Genomic DNA, 23,208 nt, shown 5'->3' on the forward strand with positions numbered 1-23,208 from the left:
CCCCCCACACATGAGATGCATACTCCATACAAGGGCGGACAAGGCCCCTGTATATGGACAGCAACTGTGCGGGGGAGAAGAACTGGCGGAGACGGTACAGAACGCCCAGTCTCGAGGAAGCTGATTTAGTAAGAGATGAGATATGAAGTTTCCAGTTGAGATTTTGAGTTAAGGATAGACCGAGGATGTTTAGTGTTGAGGAAGGTGATAGCTGGGTGTTGTCAAAGAATAGGGGATAGTTGTTTGGAAGATTGTGTCAAGTGGATAGGTGGAGAAACTGTGTTTTTGAGGCATTGAAGGACACCAGGTTCCTCTTGTCCCAATCGGAAATAATAGTAAGGTCTGAGGCTAAGCGTTCTGCAGCCTCCAGCCTTGAGTTGTTAAGTTCCTGTAGGGTGGGTCTTCTATTAAAAGAAGTTGAGTAATGCAGAGTGGAATCATCGGCGTAAGAATGGATAGGACAGTTCGTTTTGGAAAGAAGATCATCAATGAACAACAGAAAAAGAGTGGGAGATAGGACAGAACCCTGTGGGACACCACTGTTAATAGATTTAGGGGAAGAACAGTGACCGTCTACCACAAGAGAAATAGAACGGTCAGAAAGGAAACTGGAGATAAAGGTACAGAGAGAAGGATAGAAACCATAGGAGGGTAGTTTGGAAAGCAAAGATTTGTGCCAGACCCTATCAAAAGCTTTTGATATGTCTAGTGCAATAGCAAAGGTTTCACCGAAACGGCTAAGAGAGGATGACCAAGAGTCAGTTAAGAAGGCTAGGAGATCACCAGTAGAACGCCCCTTGCAGAACCCATACTGGCGATCAGATAGAAGGTCAGAAGTGGAAAGGTACTTTTGAATCTTCCGGTTAAGGATTGATTCAAAAGCTTTAGATAGACAAGAAAGTAAAGCTATAGGACGGTAGTTTGAGGGATTGGAGTGGTCACCCTTCTTAGGTACAGGCTGTATGAAGGCATACTTCCAGCAAGAAGGAAAGGTAGATGTTGACAGGCAGAGGCGAAAGAGTTTGACCAGGCAGGGTGACAGCACGGAGGCACAGTTTTTAAGGACAATAGGAGGCACTCCATCAGGTCCATAAGCCTTCTGAGGATTGAGGCCAGAGAGGGCATAGAAAACATCATTTTGAAAAATCTTTATAACAGGCATAAAGGAGTCAGAGGGGGGATGAGTAGGAGGAATATGCCCAGAATCGTCCAGAGTGGAGTTTTTAGAAAAAGTTTGAGAGAAGAGTTCAGCCTTAGAGATAGATGAGACGGCAGTGTTGCCATCAGGACTGAGGAGTGGAGGGAAAGATGAAGAAGTGAAGTTGGAGGAGATGTTTTTGGCTTAATGCCAGAAGTCATGGGAAGAGTTAGAAAAAGCAAGGTTTTGACATTTTCTATTAATGAAAGAATTTCTGATTAGTCGGAGAATGGATTTGGCACGATTTCGGGCAGAAATGTAAAGTTCATAATTAGCATTAGTTACTGGCTATGGCTGCTGAAAAAGTCTCTCAGCAGAGTTTTTACCCCCCATTTGGTGATTGTTCTGGTACTCACACCAGAACAACTGAAAATTCAACCAGTGACAACTTAACCTATGACAAGTGAACCAATGACAGCTGAACCAGTAACAACTGAACCAGTAACAACTGAACCAGTGACAGCTGAACCAGTAACAACTGAACCAGTAACAACTGAACCAGTGACAGCTGAACCAGTAACAACTGAACCAGTAACAACTGAACCAGTGACAGCTGAACCAGTAACAACTGAACCAGTAACAATTGAACCAGTGACAGCTGAACCAGTAACAACTGAACCAGTGACAGCTGAACCAGTAACAACTGAACCAGTAACAATTGAACCAGTGACAGCTGAACCAGTAACAACTGAACCAGTGATAGCTGAACCAGTAACAACTGAACCAGTGACAGCTGAACCAGTAACAACTGAACCAGTAACAACTGAACCAGTAGCAACTGAACCAGTGACAGCTGAACCAGTAACAACTGAACCAGTGACAGCTGAACCAGTGACTATTGAACCAGTGACAGCTGAACCAGTGACAGCTGAACCAGTGACAGCTGAACCAGTAACAACTGAACCAGTAGCAACTGAACCAGTGACAGCTGAACCAGTGACTATTGAACCAGTGACAGCTGAACCAGTGACAGCTGAACCAGTAACAACTGAACCAGTAGCAACTGAACCAGTGACAGCTGAACCAGTGACTATTGAACCAGTGACAGCTGAACCAGTGACTATTGAACCAGTGACAGCTGAACCAGTGACTATTGAACCAGTGACTATTGAACCAGTGACAGCTGAACCAGTGACTATTGAACCAGTGACTATTGAACCAGTGACAGCTGAACCAGTGACTATTGAACCAGTGACTATTGAACCAGTGACAGCTGAACCAGTGACTATTGAACCAGTGACTATTGAACCAGTGACAGCTGAACCAGTGACTATTGAACCAGTGACTATTGAACCAGTGACAGCTGAACCAGTGACTATTGAACCAGTAACAACTGAACCAGTGACTATTGAACCAGTGACAGCTGAACCAGTGACTATTGAACCAGTGACAGCTGAACCAGTGACTATTGAACCAGTAACAACTGAACCAGTGACTATTGAACCAGTGACAGCTGAACCAGTGACTATTGAACCAGTGACAACTGAACCAGTGACTATTGAACCAGTAACAACTGAACCAGTGACAGCTGAACCAGTGACTATTGAACCAGTGACAGCTGAACCAGTGACAACTGAACCAGTGACTATTGAACCAGTGACAACTGAACCAGTGACTATTGAACCAGTGACAGCTGAACCAGTGACAACTGAACCAGTGACTATTGAACCAGTGACAGCTGAACCAGTAACAACTGAACCAGTGACAACTGAACCAGTGACTATTGAACCAGTGACTATTGAACCAGTGACAGCTGAACCAGTGACTATTGAACCAGTGACAGCTGAACCAGTGACTATTGAACCAGTGACAGCTGAACCAGTGACTATTGAACCAGTAACAACTGAACCAGTGACTATTGAACCAGTGACAGCTGAACCAGTGACTATTGAACCAGTGACAGCTGAACCAGTGACTATTGAACCAGTGACAGCTGAACCAGAGACTATTGAACCAGTGACAGCTGAACCAGTGACTATTGAACCAGTAACAACTGAACCAGTGACTATTGAACCAGTGACTATTGAACCAGTGACTATTGAACCAGTAACAACTGAACCAGTGACTATTGAACCAGTGACAACTGAACCAGTGACTATTGAACCAGTAACAGCTGAACCAGTGACTATTGAACCAGTGACTATTGAACCAGTGACTATTGAACCAGTAACAACTGAACCAGTGACTATTGAACCAGTAACAACTGAACCAGTGACTATTGAACCAGTGACAGCTGAACCAGTGACTATTGAACCAGTGACAACTGAACCAGTGACTATTGAACCAGTGACAGCTGAACCAGTAACAACTGAACCAGTGACTATTGAACCAGTGACTATTGAACCAGTGACAGCTGAACCAGTGACTATTGAACCAGTGACAGCTGAACCAGTGACTATTGAACCAGTGACAGCTGAACCAGTGACTATTGAACCAGTGACAGCTGAACCAGTGACTATTGAACCAGTGACAGCTGAACCAGTGACTATTGAACCAGTGACAGCTGAACCAGTAACAGCTGAACCAGTGACTATTGAACCAGTGACTATTGAACCAGTGACAGCTGAACCAGTAACAACTGAACCAGTGACTATTGAACCAGTGACAGCTGAACCAGTAACAACTGAACCAGTGACTATTGAACCAGTGACTATTGAACCAGTAACAACTGAACCAGTAACAACTGAACCAGTGACTATTGAACCAGTGACTATTGAACCAGTGACTATTGAACCAGTGACTATTGAACCAGTGACTATTGAACCAGTAACAACTGAACCAGTGACTATTGAACCAGTAACAACTGAACCAGTAACAACTGAACCAGTGACTATTGAACCAGTGACTATTGAACCAGTGACAGCTGAACCAGTAACAACTGAACCAGTGACTATTGAACCAGTAACAACTGAACCAGTAACAACTGAACCAGTGACTATTGAACCAGTGACAGCTGAACCAGTAACAACTGAACCAGTGACAGCTGAACCAGTGACTATTGAACCAGTAACAGCTGAACCAGTGACTATTGAACCAGTGACAGCTGAACCAGTGACTATTGAACCAGTGACAGCTGAACCAGTGACTATTGAACCAGTAACAACTGAACCAGTGACTATTGAACCAGTGACTATTGAACCAGTGACAGCTGAACCAGTGACTATTGAACCAGTAACAACTGAACCAGTGACTATTGAACCAGTGACTATTGAACCAGTGACAGCTGAACCAGTAACAACTGAACCAGTGACTATTGAACCAGTGACAGCTGAACCAGTGACTATTGAACCAGTGACAACTGAACCAGTGACTATTGAACCAGTGACAGCTGAACCAGTGACTATTGAACCAGTGACAGCTGAACCAGTGACTATTGAACCAGTGACAACTGAACCAGTGACTATTGAACCAGTGACAGCTGAACCAGAGACTATTGAACCAGTGACAGCTGAACCAGTGACTATTGAACCAGTAACAACTGAACCAGTGACTATTGAACCAGTGACAGCTGAACCAGTGACTATTGAACCAGTGACAGCTGAACCAGTGACAACTGAACCAGTACCAACTGAACCAGTGACAGCTGAACCAGTGACTATTGAACCAGTAACAACTCAACCAGTGACAACTGAACCAGTAACAACTGAACCAGTGACTATTGAACCAGTAACAACTCAACCAGTGACAACTGAACCAGTAACAACTCAACCAGTGACTATTGAACCAGTAACAACTCAACCAGTGACAACTGAACCAGTAACAACTGAACCAGTGACTATTGAACCAGTAACAACTCAACCAGTGACAACTGAACCAATGACAGCTGATATTAAAGAAAGTACACAAAGAGAGAGATCTGGGAGTAATAATGCAAGATAATAAATTTCCAGAAATTCATGTTAATCGGATATTCAGTGATACGTATAACATGGTGAGAAATAAAGGAATAGCATTCCACTACATGGATAAGGATATGATGAAAAAATTAATTACCACTATGATCCGACCAAAATTGGAATATGCGAAGGCAGTGTGGTCTCCCCATAAGAAGAAACACATAAAGAAACTAGAAAGAATACAAAGGATGGCAACAAAAATGGTTCCAGAGCTGGAGGGATTGACATACGAGGAAAGACTAAAGGAAATGGACTTACCAACACTAGAACAAAGAAGAGAAAGGGGAGACCTAATACAAATCTATAAATTATTGAGGAAAATGGAAGCAGACAATGAGGAGCTACTACTAAAAGAAATAATTACCACCAGGAACACAAGAGAACATAGTAAAAAATTGAGGAAGGGAAAATGCTTGAGACATAAAGAAATATAGCTTCCCACAAAGAAATATAGAGGTTTGGGACGGACTAAGTGAGGATGTAGTATCGGCGAAGAGTGTGCAAAGCTTTAAGGAAAAGTTAGATGAATGCAGATACGGAGATGGGACCACATGACATAAAGCCCAGGCCCTGTAAAACTACAACTAGGTAAATACACACACACACTGGAATTACTGGAATTACAAGACTACTTACAGAAAAAAGAGCCCAAGATTGTATGCTTAATGGAAACTAAGCTAAATGAGGTCATCCAAATAGTGTTTGATAACAACTACAATGTATAGAGCAGTGGTTCTTAGCCTGGGGGGCATGAGTGATTTCCAGGGGGGGTGCGAGCCTCAGGTGAAAAGTATACATTTTTTCAGTTATGAGCTATTTTCTTGACAAGAGCGTGGGGCAGTACCGTAAAGATAAGTTTATGAAATAATGCAGAAGTATTGTCGTTCCTAACTCTTGTTTTCAAAAGTCTCCCAGGCATACCATTTTCTGTATACATTGACCGCCCCCCCGCCCCTGATTGATTGAAAAGAGCAAGAAGAGCCATAACATTGGAGTGTGTCTCATAAAACCAAGTATACTCTGTGCAGCAGAACTCGTTCTGGGGAAAGATAGTGCAAACAAGTTTTCCAAAATTTCTGTCAAACGATAGTCAAGAAAAGGATCGATGAATTGTCTCAAGATATCAAAGATCAAACTTTCGACCAAGTAAGAGCCTCCCCTGTTTTTGCCATCCAGTGTGATGAAACGACTGATATCGCTCAGTGTTCTCAGTTACTGATGTGTGCTCGTTTCGTGTCAGGCAACAATATAAAAGAGGAAATTCTATTCTGTCACCCCATGGAAGGTTGCACAATAGCAGAAGCTATTTTTCATAATTCATCTAACTTTTTTTTCCACTCCGCCCAGGAATCGAACCCGGGCTCTCTCGGTTGTACACCAGTTACAAATTTAGCCATAGATATGTGCCGAAAACCACGAATACATAATAGGTTAAAAGTGGTGCGGCGGGCAGGGGGTTGAAATTTTCATTTCGAGCCCAGCAAGAGGCCTGTTGTGGACTTTAACGAGAACAGTTGGATGAATAAACGCGTGGAGATCCACATATGTATGGCAGGGCAAGGGTTTTGTGGCCGGGCGAGGGAGGGGAGGGGAGGGGACCTAAGGAGCAATACAGGTCAAAAGAAAAAGAAGAATGTTTACTACATATCGGCCTTAATGTGTTCCATTTACGGCGCGAGAACCCAGACCCGGGTCTGGGTTTAACCAGAAACTGGTTCCGGGTTTTGTGTCTAAATGGAAGATGCTAAAGAACGAACGGGGGGGGGGGCAAAATGGTAATGGCCAGAACCAAATTGAATTTTCTCCATAGGTTTAGTTATTCCTATGACACGGTTTCCTATGGCATGGCCGTTGCTCAGAATCAATTAACCGCGCCATACGCAACTCGACTGTACCTCTTATTTTCCGCTGCCATGCTGCCTCTCTTTCTATCTTCTATCTTCACGCTGACTGCTCTTCTGAACTGCTAACTGCATGCCCCCCCCGTGGAGACTAGCCTGATGGGCGAGCCTCCCCGGCGGCGGCTAAACCTTCCCTTGTCTGGACTAATTTCTCGTGTGTTTCGTCACACGCAGTGGCCATGTGGGAGTGTAGTAAAGAGAAAATTCTGGCATTTCAGTGCTCGGTTAACCGAGTGCCTACATAAAAAAACAAGTGAGCGGTATCAATTCATAATGATCGTATAAACGAAATATCGGATATCGAACCATCGAATAGCGAGGGAAACCTATCCAAATCCCTTACGCACAAGTTAACCAGCATCTTCACTCTTTCATCCCTCACGCTGGAAAACTCTGGAACACTCTTCCTTCATCTGTATTTCCTACTGCCTACAACTTGACGAAATTGACCCCTCTTTTGGCCTCCTCTTTGATTCTTTTTAGGAGCAGCGAGTAGCGATCTTTTTTTTATTATTGTTTCCTTCTTTTGTTCCCTTGAGCTGTCTCCTTTCTTGTAAAAAAAAAAAAAAAAAAAAAAAGATAACATTAAATAGCATGGTATCTGTCTCTCACCGTGTATATTCCCCATTCTAATTTTAACTTGTCGTGATTCTTGTAAATCAGCTCTCTCACAGTTGGGTCGCACCTCAGAATGTAGTGCATTGTACCGCCAGCTGCAGGCTTACTAAAAATCAGCTCAATCTTAATCTCAACACCATGAATTGTGTGTAAGAACTCAATACCTCCATTTGTGAATCTTGAATCTGTTATTTGAATGCCATTCAATGCCTGGGAGAATTCATCCTTCATATTTATTGCCTATTTTCCCGGGTAGAAGCTTTCACAACTTGGAGATTCTTCTTCACTTTTTTGCCTCTCTTCGCCACCTCAGCCCAACTGGATTCAGCATGGTCAGCAAGAAGCGTGTCAACAACTGATCCCAGCTCCTCACGCACCTTCTCAGCCCTTAATTCAACCTCATCCTTAACCACAGATATTTCTTTAGATAATTCTTGCTGGAATTCATCCAATTTTTCCACAATGCTGGTAGCCAGAGATGCTTAATGGAGGCATGGGGTGCATATCCAATTTATTTTAGGTATATTATGCTGCTTGATCCCAGACAAATTAGCACACTTCACATGACACCACCTAGAACACAAACAGCATCCAATCCACTTCTCGCCTGAGAATTCCACACAAATCCCCCAGTCCCTTGGCCCTGACAGCCATGTCAACACTTTCTGTGCAGAGCTAGATGCAACACACATCCGCTCAGGACCACAACCACACAAACGGTAAAGGAAAATGGGGAGAATACAAGAAGCAGTGCACTACATCGGCACTTATTTCTGTCCCTTTGATCTCTTTGGGCAAGTGCAACATCTGACAACTAAATTACAACAGTTTACCTCCTTCAGTTTCTTGAGATAGTCATTTAATGACCAACTTGAAAAGGAGGATGAACAGTAGGGTGGGCTGTGCACTTACTGCCTTGAACAGGATGAAACCCGGGCCCACAGATTGGTAGACGGAGGTGGTAACCACTATACCAAGGAAGTTAGTAAGCCACGCTACTCTACTGAGTTTAAAGAGAGGACTTGAATGATTATATAACTATACATCTTATAGTTAGACAAGGGTCAATAAAGATATAAGGAGACTACAAGACAGCAGGTGATCTATACATGGTGACTCCTGACAATGGGGTGGCATTGGTGATCAAAACAGCAAAGATGATGGAAACAGGAAAGTTAAGGTTACATCCTTACTTTTGGGATGCCATCAACTTCACCCATCAAAAAGTCAATCAACTGGCGAGTAAGTCCATCATCATCGGCAGCTGCAATCACATCAATGGCCATTTGAATACTTTCAGAATCTTCAGTGCTGGTGCTTTGGGCAGCACGAATCAGGTGCTTCACAGCCTGTTAGAAAAATAGAATAGTCACCACGTGTACTTACATATTTGTACTTACTTATTTGAGTCCACCTGCAAAGTTTCTGAATTTTAACACATTTATTATGTAAATCTTTCAACTGTGTACCTCTTGGACACATGATCATTCCTGATAAATGTATTCATCATGCATGTTGTGCACCTGATAGGTGCCCTGCACATTATTATTCAGATCCAGATCAATTGCTCTTTTTGGAAAACTGAATTTTCATATATCTTTATCAACATGAGTGATTTAATCACTTCTTTCTATATAACAATGAAAACAGCTCAATGGCTGCAAAAAAAGAAACAAAGGAAAAGCCTGCTAAACACTGTTCTAACAAAAAGACGTCAGTATGAGTAGCCAGAAGAGGAGTCAATTTTGGATGGAGAGGTGTCTTCCTACTCCCATTTTGAAACACTCCAAGTCATAGGCAGGAGGAAACACAGATGAAGGAAGGCTGTTCCAGAGTTAAATGCAGAAGGGATGAATGAAGGAGGATGTTAGTTAACTCTTGCTCAAAGATTAGGATAGACTAGGGATAAGCTAGAGTAGAAAGTTCTGTGCAGTGGGGCCATGGGAGAGGTGGAGGCATGCAGTTAGCAAGTTCAGAGGAGCAGTCAGCATAGAAATACTGATAGAAGATACAAAGAGAGACAACACCGCAATTGAGTTTAAGAGGTATAGACATATCAGTTAGAGCAGGGGAGTTGATGAGATGAAGAGACTTTGACTCTACACAAAAGTGTTGTGTGTGAGAGGCAGCTCACAAAAGGTACCAGAGCCTTTGCACTCCTGCTAACCATGATCTTTATATTTCTGCCCGGAATCATGCCAAATCTACTCTTCGACTTACTAAAAGCTCTTTCATCCATAGAAAATGTCAAAACCTTGCTTTTCTAATTCTTCCAGAGACTTCTGGCACCTAGCCAAAAATATCCCCTCCAATTTCACTTCATCATCTTTCCCTCCTCTCCTTAACCCTGACGGCAGCACCGCCGTCTCATCTATCTCTAAGGCCGTGGCCACACGGGGAGCGAGAAAGCGGGCGAGAGCGAGAAACTTTACTATATAATAACCAATGCAGGTGGCCACACTGGCAGCGAGCAGGTAATGGCAAGAAAGTGAGCTGATAAGCGAGAAAGCGAGGAGAGTTGACATTTAATTTTTCTCGCGCGATATCCCTCGGTCAGGAGTGACATCACAGACATGCTTCTATATTATTTGCCATAATTCAACTCATACACTAGATAGGACATTTAGGTTAACACCGTTAGATGCAGCAGTGATTGCAGAACTCGAATATGTTTGTTAAAACTCAATAAAACAGAAACTACAGTACCCTCTCGAGTTTCGCGATCCTCGAGTTTAGCACTAGTCCTAAATTCTTACCATTACGACTTTCGCGCATTACCGCCACGAGTTTCGCACTGCTTTGACATGTACGGGTCACGTCTATAGTTGTTCCAGGAGAATCTGGCGGATGGGGGGGTGAGAGCTGCGGGTCAACCCCTCCCGCACTTTGCCACATGCTCTTAACACCTCTTGCTTCCTCTCATATGTCAGCTATTTACTACCTTTAAATGAATTTAATTAAAAAACTGGATAATCCAATAAGGTCATATAGCATTAAGATTGTTTCATTTTTAAGATAATAACAAAGAATTTGTATAAATACCACGACACTTGACAAAGTTGTATTCCAACGTTGTCATTTTGCTCATCCCAGAGCCAGCCTCAGCCAGGTCACTTCTCTCAAGGTCATGGAAGGATCAGCAGGTGTCCCGTCTCTCCCACCCCTCCCTCTACCTGCCCCTCCACGTCGATGTTATCTCCACAGCCACAAGAAAGAACTCATTTACAATGTAAACAAGTACTTTTTAGAGAGAAAAAAAAAAAAAAAAAAAAAAAAAAGGATTTATCACACCACCCACAAGAGTAACTGCAAGAACAGTGAGAGCCACTAATGTTTGTGAGAGAACAGTTGAAAAAGTCTGCGCTAAAGCTAATCTGCTTAAACCAACTTCTCATTTTTTTAAATGTTATGGAATGTACCAAATATACATATATTGTCTTATAGGCAGAGAGAGAGAGAGAGAGGAGATAGAGAAGGAAAAGGATTAGAGAATGAAAGGAGGATTAGGCGGAGAACAAATATAATTATAGGCGGAGAACAATTATAATTAAAAGGAGGTAGGGACTGTAAAACTATAGATTCTGGAAGTGGCCTCCTTTCCATAGGCTAATCCACTTAAACCTCAATTTCTCTTTTTTTTTATTTTATGGAATGTACCAAATTTATGTTGTCTTATAGGCAGAGAGAGAGAGAGAGAGAGAGAAAGGAGGAGGAGGAGGAGGAGGAGGAGGAAATGAAGGGAGGCTTATGGTGGGTCCACTTCACACCTGAACTCTAATCCCACAACTGGAGACAAGAGATGTGGCAGCGTGGTACGGAAGGAGAGACCCCCGCAGAATCCCCCCCGTCCGACAATTGCTCATGGATTGACTATACCTACCGTTGGCGTCATGCGCGCTGCCTTAAAAGGCGGTGTCCAACCATTGGGGCTATGGGCAACCGTGTTGCCCGTATGCCCAGCCAGGAGCGAGTTGTTGGTTGTCCTTATGAATGGAAAACGGTTGTGAATACGAGCGTGGGTACGTGGGTACCGAACGGCTGCATGTAAGCAAACAGACAACGGCAGTGGCTGAGGAGTGAGGAACAGTGGAAGATGGCCCACCAAGAGACTCGTAAAATGGACTGGCAGAGCTGCTTTTCTTACTACTTGATTAACAAGATAAGAGAACATCCTGTGCTGTGGAACCACAGTCCAAAAATCTTTTTCTCAAGTCTATGAAAATTGTAGATCTCCCAGTGTTGTTTTCCTTTTCTTCTTCTTTTGACCTGTAATGCATGGCAGCGACGGTGAAAAGTAACAGTGAAAAATTGAAAAAAGGCATAGAAAAGCAAAATCAGGGAAAGAAAAGGACAGAAAAACACCTAAGTTCAGGGTGAAGTGTATAAGTGCGCACTGTTAAGTAACTAAGGGCCGCTTTCACAGTCATGTTGTTTGTTTTGATCGTTACCAATGGCGGCGATCGCCGCTTAGTATTTCACGTGAAACTAGCCGATGGGGTAGTGGTGGCTGCAGACGAAGCGAGAGATGTTGAAAGTGTTTGGTAAGTGTGGGGCTAGGCTAACCCCGCAGCCGCCACAGAAATACTACAGTGGCGACCGCCGCCATTGGTGACGATCAAAACTAACAAAATTTAAATGCCAGAATTTTTCTCTTTACTACACTCCCACACGACCATCGCGTGTAACGAAATACACGAGAAATTAATCCAGACAAAGAAAGGTTTGCCGGCACCGGGGATCGAACCCACGACCAGCGTAACGGGAGAGCCACTCCTTTACCAGTTGGCCAAAGAGGTACCCCATTGGCTAAGTGGGTTATGGGAGGCTCGCCCATCAGACAAGTCGTGTCACTACACGGCTCCCCATTCCTATCTAGATTAATTTCTGTGTGTTGAGTTTCCATTTTCTATGAACTTCGGAGAGCATGGGCCATCACTCTACCTGTTGCCCTCTCGGGGTGACACAACAGAACCACAGGAGAGGATGCCACCGCCTTGCTCTTTACTCCACCCCCACATGGCCACTGCATATAACGAAACACATGAGAAATTAATCCAGACAAGGAAAGGTTTGCCAGCACCGGGGATCGAACCCGCGACCAGCGTAACAGGAGAGCCACTCCTTTACCAGTCGGCCAAAGAGGTACCCCACTGGCTAAGTGGGTTATGGGAGGCTCGCCCATCAGGCAAGTCGTGTCACTACAAAATGACTGTGAAAACGGCCCTAAGTGCATGTTGTGAAGTATAAAAGTGTGAAGGAGGACCTAAGAAGCAATACAAAGCGTTACAAGTCAAAGGAAAAAGAAGGTCCACTACACTGGCCGGTGTTGCGAGAAATATCTCCCCGATGAAATTAGTCATTCTGCTGTCCACCACACATGCGCGCTGTGAGAATACACAGCATTATAAGCATTAATTTGCCTGGTTTTGCTCCGGTCTGTCCGCTTGTGATCTTTGTGAGCGGTGAGGGAAATATGGAAACAGTAAACAAGTTGAACCTCTCTGCGAGCTATTTTGTGGTGGCGGCAGCAGTTTACGTTCAATAGGTATTGAAAAGTCAATCATGATATTAGTGATTTCATGATTTTTAACAGAAAGAGTTAGCAGAGTATTTCATAAAACAGAAAACTACCAGAAAAATATAGGTTTGTCCAACTGACCCATGGGCCACAGGTGACCGCGAGCGACCGCCCTTACTTTAGCAGACGACACCACGTGGATCACAAGCGTGTATTCAGAACTGCCAGCCAATTGTAAGACAGCCGCCTTCAACTGCGGCTTAAAAACGAACTGTTCTTACTTCCCATTTTCTGCCTATTAACAAGGTACTTATTTTGAGATAACAAGGGAGTAGAGTCGAAAAAATTGTGATAACAAGGGAGTAAAGTCGGAAAAAGTCATTATTTTCCACGAGTCAGAACCAATAAGCGCTTTTACATGGATTTCAATACCTTGAGTTTCGCAATCCTCGAGTTTAGCGCCATACCTTCAGAATGAAGCAAGCGCGAAACTCGAGAGGTTACTGTAAATTAATAGCGACGAGTTGAAGTTAAAGAATCACTCCGTAATGTTTATAACACATTTTATGTATAGCTACCATTTGCAGCGGCTATGAAATAAAGACTAAACTAAACAATTCCATCTTATAGAGAAAAGCCTCTTGAACACGATGATGCATACAGATTTTTCATAAAACGCCAAATAAGTGATGCATGGAACTGTTTATAAAAACTTTTCACCTCATCCCTCGTGTGTGCCGACGGGGTCGGCGCTAGCAAGGTGCTAGGAGTGTGTAGTGTCGCTATGCTATACTGCTCCGCGGGATCACGTTGCCATGACAACCCTTGCCTCGCCTCGTTTTTCGTGTGGCCGCAGAAACTTGCCTTGCCGCTCTCGCTAGCTTTCTCGCTTTCTGTGTGGCCGCGGCCTAAGGCTGAACTCTTCTCTCAAACTTTCTGTAAAAACTCCAATCTGGACGATTCTGGGCATATTCCTCCTATTCATCCCCTTCTGACTCCTTTATGCCTGTTACTAAGATTCTTAATAATGATGTTTTCTATGCCCTCTCTGGCCTCAACTCTCAAAAGGCTTATGGGCCTGATGGAGTGCCTTCTATTGTCCTTAAAAACTGTGCCTCCGTGCTGACACCTTGCCTGGTTAAACTCTTTTGCCTCTACTTTTCCTTCCTGCTGGAAGTACAGGTAACTTTCGATTTACGCTAGTATTGTGTCCTTGAAGAGGTCGCGTAAATCAAAAACAATGTAAATCAAACAAGAGGTAGGTTTCTATCGAAAAATAAATGTTCACTTTATTCAGTGGAGAGAGAGAGAGAGAGAGAGAGAGAGAGAGAGAGAGAGAGAGAGAGAGAGAGAGAGAGAGAGAGAGAGAGAGAGAATCCATATCACCGAGATATCCACTCAGGCACTCAATCTCAGCCTCACTCGTGTGAGGAAGAAATGAGGGACACCATGAGCGACTGGTTAGTATTGGTATCGGTACCGAGCAGTCTGGTACGGGTACCGTACCGTATAGCTGGTACCGTTAGTACCAGTACTGGTACCCGTACCTGCCCACCCCTATTGTTGAGTAGCGTGGCAGCGTGGGTACTGTATTGTTGTTCAAGTAGCGCGCGGGAAGAACTGAGCTCAGCTGTATGGCCGCGGCGCCGTGTGAGTCCAGTTGCGCGAGACATCTGGTGGCCACTCCATAAAATATCGTGTATAAGTGAAAAAAAGTGTAAATTAAACATTTCTTTGGATTTTGGACCCCGCGTTATTTGAAAAAACGCGTAAACCAAACTCGCATAAATCGAGAGTTACCTGTATGCCTTCATAGAGCCTGTGCCTAAGAAGGGTGACTGCTCCAATCCCTCAAACTACTGTCCTATAGCTTTACTTTCTTCTCTATCTAAAGCTTTTGAATCAATCCTTAACAAGAAGTAAGTTCTTTATGATCGCCAGTATGGGTTCCGCAAGGGGTGTTCTACTGGTGATTCTCTTGCTTTCCTAACTGACTCTTGGTCATCCTCTCTTAGCCGTTTCGGTGAAACCTTTGCTGTTGCATTAGACATATCAAAAGCCTTTGATAGGGTCTGGCACAAATCTTTGCTTTCCAAACTACCCTCCTTTGGACTCTATCCTTTGAACTGTACCTTTATCTCCAGTTTCCTCTCTGACCGATCTATCACTGCTGTAGTAGACAGTCACCGTTCTTCCCCTAAACCTATCAACAGTGGTGTCCCGCAGGGCTTTGTCCTACCTTCCACTTTCTTTCTGTTGTTCATTGATGATCTTTACAAAACGAACTGTCTTATCCATTCTTACGCCAATGACTCTACTTTGCATTACTCAAATTCTTTTGATAGAAGGCCAATCCAACAGCAATTATACGATTCCAGGCTGGAGGCCGCAGAACGCTTAACCTCAGCCCTTACTATTATTTCCGATTGGGGCAAGAAGAACCTGTGTAATGCGGGGAAACAGAGAAAGCAATAACATTAATAAATGAAGTGTGAATTGTGAATTTTATGGCCACAAGCCCAGAAGCAGACATACAGACAGACAGACGGGAGCAGGTGGCCTCGGGCAATTGCGTGATCTTGACTCAGAGCAAGGGTGCCAAGTGTACATTAAAGATATAATTCCTGTTTTTCATCATGGAGGAGTTGAGGAGTAGAATTTTTCACCTAAGTTAAGTGAGGGATAGGTACCATTGCTTCTGAACCCCATCTGAACTAGATGAACTGGCCGAATATAAGTAAACTGAACAACCAATAATGAATTCACTCGTGCCCTTAGGCTAACCAGTGCCGGGGGGTATGTGTTACTCCCAGGGACAGTGGTTATTTAGTGTTATCTTAATATGATGTTAATGTTACAGGTAACTCTCGATTTACGCGAGTATTGTGTCCTTGAAGAGGTCGCATAAATCAAAAACAATGTAAATCAAACAAGAGGTAGGTTTCTATCGAAAAATAAATATTCACTTCATTCAGTGGAGAGAGAGAGAGAGAGAGAATATCCATATCACCGAGATATCCACTCAGGCATTCAGTCTCAGCCTCACTCGTGTGAGGAAGAAATGAGGGACACCATGAGCGACTGGCAAGTATTAGTACCGATACTGAGCAGTCTGGTACCGGTACCGTACCGTATAGCTGGTACCGTTAGTACCGGTACTGGTACCAGTACCTGCCCACCCCTATTGTTGAGTAGCGTGGCAGCGTGGATACTGTATTGTTGTTCAAGTGGCGCGCGGGAAGAACTGAGCTCAGCTGTGTGGCTACGGCGCCGTGTGAGTCCAGTTGCGTGAGACATGTGGTGGCCACTCCATAAAATATCGTGTATAAGTGAAAAAAACGTGCAAATTAAACGTTTATTTGGATTTTGAACCCTGCGTTATCTCAAAAACGCGTAAACCAAACTCACATAAATCGAGTTACCTATATACGTATTCATTCCTTGCTTGTTTAAAATTGTTCCATAAGTTGATTCTTCTTCGTCTCCTCCAGCCCTTCCAAGCTTCCTCTTTTCTCTTTCTAGCTGCCTCACATCTTTTGTTAAACCACTCCTTTTTACTAACATCCTTTTTGGCTACCTTGGGGACATATCTATTTTTGGCTTCCTTGTATAGCTTTAAAAACTCCTCCCACTTATCCTGTGTACTCTTGGCTTTGTACAGCCCATTCCAATTTTCATTTTTAAAAAGTTCTCATGCTAACAAAGTCCCAATTTTGTGATCCTTTTTTCGGTCAATCGTTCTCTTTTCTGATACTTCAAATTCCACAACCGTATGGTCACTCTTTGCTATTGGACAATCTCCTTTAAGATTTTCTATTATTTCCAGCTCCTTACTAAATGTGTGCATGTGTGTGTGTGTGTGTGTGTGTGTGTGTGAGAGAGAGAGAGAGAGAGAGAGAGAGAGAGAGAGAGAGAGAGAGAATTACATAGATAACCAGACCACATAGGCCCTAAGGCCCAAACTAGGTGGTCTGTCCTAAACCTAAGTGACAGTTGTTATGCGGCCACCATGACGTTGAAACTGATCTAGTGAACATTGAGATGGAGGAGATAGCGGTCAAGATTATTCTTAAACGATGCAATAAAGTTACACTGTACCACTGATGGTGGTAATCTGTTCCAATCCCGAACGATAGCATTAGTGAAGAAGAATTTTGTGCAATCTGAATGAACTTGTCTACATTTGAGTTTAGCACCATTATTTCTCATTTGCGTCGAATCATCCATCACAAACAGCTTGGTTGGATCCACGTTGGTAAAACCGTTAAGTATTTTAAAGCACTCGATCAGTTTTCCTCTGAGGCGGCGTTTTTCAAGAGAAAACAGCTTTAGATGTCACAGCCTTTCCTCATAGGGTTTGTTTCGAAATGAAGGAATCATCTTGGTTGCTCTACACTGAACACCTTCCAATTTAGCAATGTCTTTCACATGGTGAGGAGACTAAAACTGCACGGCATACTCCAAATGAGGTCTGACAAAGCTATTATACAAAGGTAGTATAACATCTTGATTCTTGAATGAAAAATTTCTCTTAATCAAACCAGTGACATCTCAAGTAATGAACGCCGGACTCTTTTGATTTTGCAGCGCCCTCATCATTAAGCCACGAATTCTGGAAAATCAACCGCTTTGGTGCGAATCACCATAACTCCCTTATTTCTGGAGCTACAGAAATGTTTTTGGTATCAATCGACGGCAAAATGAAACGGCTTTATTTTTAATAAGCCACTGGGCTCAAAAACCAACTCAAAAGGGAAAAAAATCCAATAAATTTGCAAAAACCGACTGAAAAAAAACTATTTTTGAGTTCCCAACCTTGAAACCCACTCATTTATTGAGAATTTCAAAAAACTTATTTAACAAATAATTTATCCCTACCAATGTGCTTTCCAATAGGATGCATAACATTTCCCTACTCCCAGTAATTTCGTCGCTAAAGCTCAAAACATAAACCCATTTGAGAGCGATTTTTATGAACCACAGACACTGCCATTTTTGTCTAGTGTGGCATTGCTTTTGCCTCTAAGAGGCCGTAATTTGGCATGTAGCCCCTCTTGGCAATGAAGTTTGACAAGCTCGAAGGATATTTTGATAGCTTGTTTCCAGAGCTGGGACTACCGATTGACATTTGGGATCGGTACTACCGGCGGTAGATTACTGCTACCGATACCGATCATTCGGTATTTTGAAGAAACTACCGAATACCGCTACCGATCGCATGATTGGCAGTCAATCGGTATCGGTAGATTGAAAAGCGGGACTTTTGTTAAGACTTAAGAGAAGACGACCCCGGCAAAATGAAACGGACAAGTTTCAACACGTTCGAGCGCATCTATGGGAAGCAGTTAGCAGGAAATTCCAGGTATTACTTTGACGTCATCACGCTTAGCCAATCACCGGCCGTTCTGGGCGTTCTCAGCCAATCAGAGGCAGCCACGACCTAGCAGATTCTCGCTCCCGCCAAAAGTTTTGGCGGAAGCCCCACTCTTGTTTGGCCTGCCGACGCGAGTAGCCTACACTACGCTCTAGCTCCTACGCCTCGACAACGTGCTCAGCCTCATCGCCTAGTGTTTTAAGTGGCAGTGTTTTTAAGTCCACCACGGCAGCAACACTTAATCGTTTTGTGCTTTTAACTTTTCAAGTGATTTTCCTTTTTAAACTTTATTTTACATTAAAAAGTATTCATCAAGTCAGTGAAAGATTTAATCATATTGTTAAGAACCAGAGGTTATGCTGTGTGTTGAGTGAGTGTTTGTATGTGGCGGCCCGTGTGTGGGAGTGTGTGAACCCTGTAAGAGGGTGGCAGAGTGAGGCTAGTCACGTAAGCCAGTGTCACGTGTGAGGCAGCGTGGGGGAGAGGTGAGGTGTGGAGGCAGCGTCTCCTTCCCCCTGTGGACTTGAGGACGTGTCCTGGGCAGAGGCCATGGGAGTTTTTTAATCTACCGATACCGAATCTATACCGATCGGTAGATTTCTGAAAAATCTACCGATCTACCGATACCGATTGGACGCGGCTCGCTACCGACTACCGATACCGGTGGTAGATTTTTTCTACAGAATCCCAGCTCTGCTTGTTTCCAAGTTTGTCGTCAAGCCATCACAAAATAGCCTGTTTTTCAGCCCTTTTGCCGCAATTTTGACACGTCCTAGTTTTTTGCTAATAAATTACTTATTTATTTAGTGCTTTCCATTTTTTTTCTTCTGATTATGAATCTGTATTATTAGAGCTTTCATTTGCCACCAAGCACGCCTTCCTAGCTTCAGGAGTTTTCGCTCGAGCTCGACCAGAAATCGTGACGAACATTTGCTGAATCCAACTCATTTCTCGCGCCGCGACAAAAAGCCTTCTTGACGCCATAAAATAATATATCTGCTTAAAAAATCATACATGAATACTTCAATATGTTGATTATCTTGTATTAAAGCCATTTTAAGATATCTATATAAAAAGTTACTATTTTTATATAATCATTTCACTATATAAATCAACCTATATTAAGCCTTATTATACATGTTATTTCTTTTTTTTTTTTAGCATTCAACCATATTTCTTCCCATTTATGAATAAAACATTATATATATATATATATATATATATATATATATATATATATATATATATATATATATATATATATATTTATTTATTTATTTATTTATTTATTTGGTATCAAAAGAGAGCAAATTAAATGTATTATTCATAAATGGGAAGAAATATGGTTGAATACTAAAAAAAAATTAGAAATAACATGTATATTATATACAGTGAAATGATTATATAAAAATAGTAACTTTTTATATAGATATCTTAAAATGGCTTTAATACAGTGTTCATATATGATTTTTTATGCGAATTTTTGTCGGGGATTTTAGTCAAGCTCGAGGAAAAACTACTGAAGCTAGGAAGGCATGCTTGGTGGCAAATGAAAGCTCTATTAATACAGATTAATAATTAGAAGAAAAAAATTGGAAAGCTCTAAATAAATAAAAAAGTTATAAGCAAACAACTAGGACGTGTCCAAATCGTGGCAAAAGGGCCGAAAAACAGGCTATTTTGTGACGGCTCGACGACAAACTTGGAATCAAGCTATCAAAAAATTCTTCAAGGTGGTCAAACTACATTGCCAAGAGGGGCTACATGCCAATTTACAGCCTTCTAAAGGCAATAGCAATACCACACTAGACAAAAACGGCAAAGTATCTGGAGTTTGCCAAAATCGATCTCAAAAGGGTTTACGTTTTGAGCTCTAGCGACGAAACTACTGGGAGTAGGGAAATGTTATGCATCATATTGAAAAGCACATTGGTAGGGCTAAATTATTTGTTAAATAAGTTTTTTTAAATTCTCAAGAAATGAGTGGGTTTCAAGGTTGGGAAATCATAAATCGTTTTTTTTTCAGAGTCGTTTTTTGCGAATTTATTAGATTTTTTACCCTTTCGATTCGCTTTTTGAGCCTGGTCACTTATTAAAAATATAGCCCTTTCATTTTGCCGTCGATTCATACCAAAAACATTTCTGTAGCCCCAGAAATAAGGGAGTTATGGTGATTCGCACCAAAGCGGTTGATTTTCCAAAATTCGTGGCTTAATGACAGGGCTGGGGTCCATAGTGTAGGGTTCACTGCTAGTGCTAATCAAAAACAATTTTAGTTTTATAGTTTAAAACTTCTTACCTTGGGATATACTCCAGCCAGGTAATAGAATTTTCCAGCAAGAAAGTGATTTCGTTCATTTTCGAAGTGAAGGGCAACACTCTTGTAGTCTTCTGGAGTTGCATCTGAGCCTAAAATCTCAGCATACAGCTCCATCTTGCCATGTGTTCGGGCCAGTTGGAAGGCTTCATCCATACACTTGGACAACACCAGAAACTGTATTGCCGAGTTGTAATCACTCAGTTTCTGGAAGAATCTGAAGAAAAGGCAATAAAAATAAATAATATATCTTGTATAAATTCTATCATTATTATTGTAATTTTCTTTCTCCATGCAAATGACTGTAACCAAAATAAATACAGAAATATGAGTAAAAACAAAATGCAAAGGTAGTAGCATTTAGTTACTACATCTCCCATGGCCAGGATGGCCTCAATTCAAGTCAGGTTAAAATATATTACACAAAAAAGCATTTAAGTAAAAAGAGTGAAATTGACATTAATACAGTCAAGACCCCTCAGATAATTATGAATATGTACAGAAAGTCATCGTTCTCAGTAATTACAGTATTCGCAAAAAAATTGTGTCCACCCATCGACACCCCCAAGGGTGAGTCACTCATTATATGTTGTATCTTCTCGCCCTTCAAATGATTTTTTTTACATCTCTGGCAACCCACAGGATCTGGCAGGCCCAGCATGTGGCATGGTGTGATAAGTCACCAGTGCTCTCTGAGCTACTGTCAGAGGTGGATATAGATATGTCACACCCTCTTAATGTCACTTTTTATGCATTCTCAACCACCTTCCTTTCTGCCCCATCATTTTTTTCTTTATGTTCTCCATTATGCCTGCCAAGCAGTTGTCAGGTGTGGAGAAAGCCAGAATTCTCATCCTGATTAAAAAGAATGTATCTCAGAGAGAAATTGCAAGGCATATGGATGACATTTTTCCACCATCAAGCAACTCAATGCGGCTGTCAAAGTTTCAGCAGACTGCATGATCCCTCCAAGGAAACGTGGGTCAGAAAGCCCCAGAAAAATATTCAAGGCAGCTGACACACTTATAAAGAGAGAACTGTCAAAGAATCACAAGATCACGGCTGGCAAACTGAAAAAATGCATCCTGGACTGTAAAGAGATGTGTCTCAGCAGACCTTTCAGCATCACCTTGCCAGGGGTCTGAAGCTGCCCTCACACTTGCCTGCCAAAACGCCACTACCCAACAGAGCAATGACGAAGAAGAGGCTTGCTTTTGCTTGGAAATATGCATGGACTGAAGATGACTGGAAGAAGGTAATTTGGAGTGATGAGTCCACATTCAGATGCATTACTGAGCATCAGGGGAGAGTAAGGAGGCCAGTGGCTGCCAGTCGCTACAAGGGGCGCTTCACTGTGAAGACTGTCAAGCACCCAGCATCTCTGATGGTGTGGGGCTGCTGCAGGGGTGAATGTGGCCATGGAGCTTTACACATCTTGCCAAAGAATGTTACAGTAAATAGTAACATTCATGTCGAGGTGTTAGACAACAACATGCTCACATCCTTCAATGAACACAGATGCACTTTCTTATGCATGACCCTGCCCCAGCTCATAGTTTAATGAAGAGATTTTCTATTCTCTTTTTCTATTACTCTCTCGGTCCCACACGTCCTCTGCATGTATTGAAACATGCGAAAAATTAATCACAACAAGGAGAGGGTATTCCCTGGCTGCCTGGGATTGAATCCGCGACCAGCGTGACGGGAGAGCCACTCCTTACTGAGTCGGCCAAAGAGGTACCCTCCTGGCTTAGTGGGTTATGGGAGGCTCGTGCATTGTCGCCGCACTACACTAAGGCCCAAGGAGTGTCATATTTCCTTCAGGAAAACAATGTGCAAATGCTAGACTGGCCTGGCAACTCACCAGATCTCAACCCCTTTGACAACTGTTGGTCCTACATGACAAGAAAGCTACAGAACCATGACACATCTTCAGTTCCATGCTTTGGGGAAGCTCTGCACAAAATGTGGGAAGATGATCTGAATTTGAATTACTTAAAGAAACTCTGTGGTTCTATGCAAGATGGCGCCACTATAAACACTCGCCTGCGCCAGAACGGACTGGGCCGACCATCAGGCCCCACCGGGAAGAAGCCTACCTGTGCAATAGGCCGCGAAATAAAAAAAAAAAAAAAAAAAAAAAAAGCCTGAATGGCTACAAATGGTCATCATAGCAAGGGGCAGAAGAAACTCTGTACTTCTATGGCTGAATGGCTACAAATGGTCATCATAGCAAGGGGCAGAAGAAACTCTGTACTTCTATGGCTGAATGGCTACAAATGGTCATCAGAGCAAGGGGCAGAAGAAACTCTGTACTTCTATGGCTGAATGGCTACAAATGGTCATCAGAGCAAGGGGCAGAAGAAACTCTGTACTTCTATGGCTG

At 42.7% G+C, this 23,208-nt stretch overlaps 1 protein-coding gene across 2 annotated transcripts in view; it reads right to left on the bottom strand.

Moving 5' to 3' along the window:
• Positions 1 to 23,208, bottom strand: part of LOC126984659 (WD repeat-containing protein 19-like) — a gene marked incomplete at its 5' end in the record, with an annotated part of 77,723 nt that overhangs the window by 47,871 nt on the left and 6,644 nt on the right. For both annotated transcript variants that reach the window (XM_050838528.1, XM_050838519.1), the window contains 2 exon segments: positions 8,807 to 8,962; positions 20,805 to 21,039. In XM_050838528.1, the coding sequence (XP_050694485.1) occupies positions 8,807 to 8,962; positions 20,805 to 21,039 (391 nt within the window).

Source organism: Eriocheir sinensis, chromosome 5, assembly GCF_024679095.1.
Source record: "Eriocheir sinensis breed Jianghai 21 chromosome 5, ASM2467909v1, whole genome shotgun sequence".
NCBI classification, from domain to species: domain Eukaryota; kingdom Metazoa; phylum Arthropoda; class Malacostraca; order Decapoda; family Varunidae; genus Eriocheir; species Eriocheir sinensis.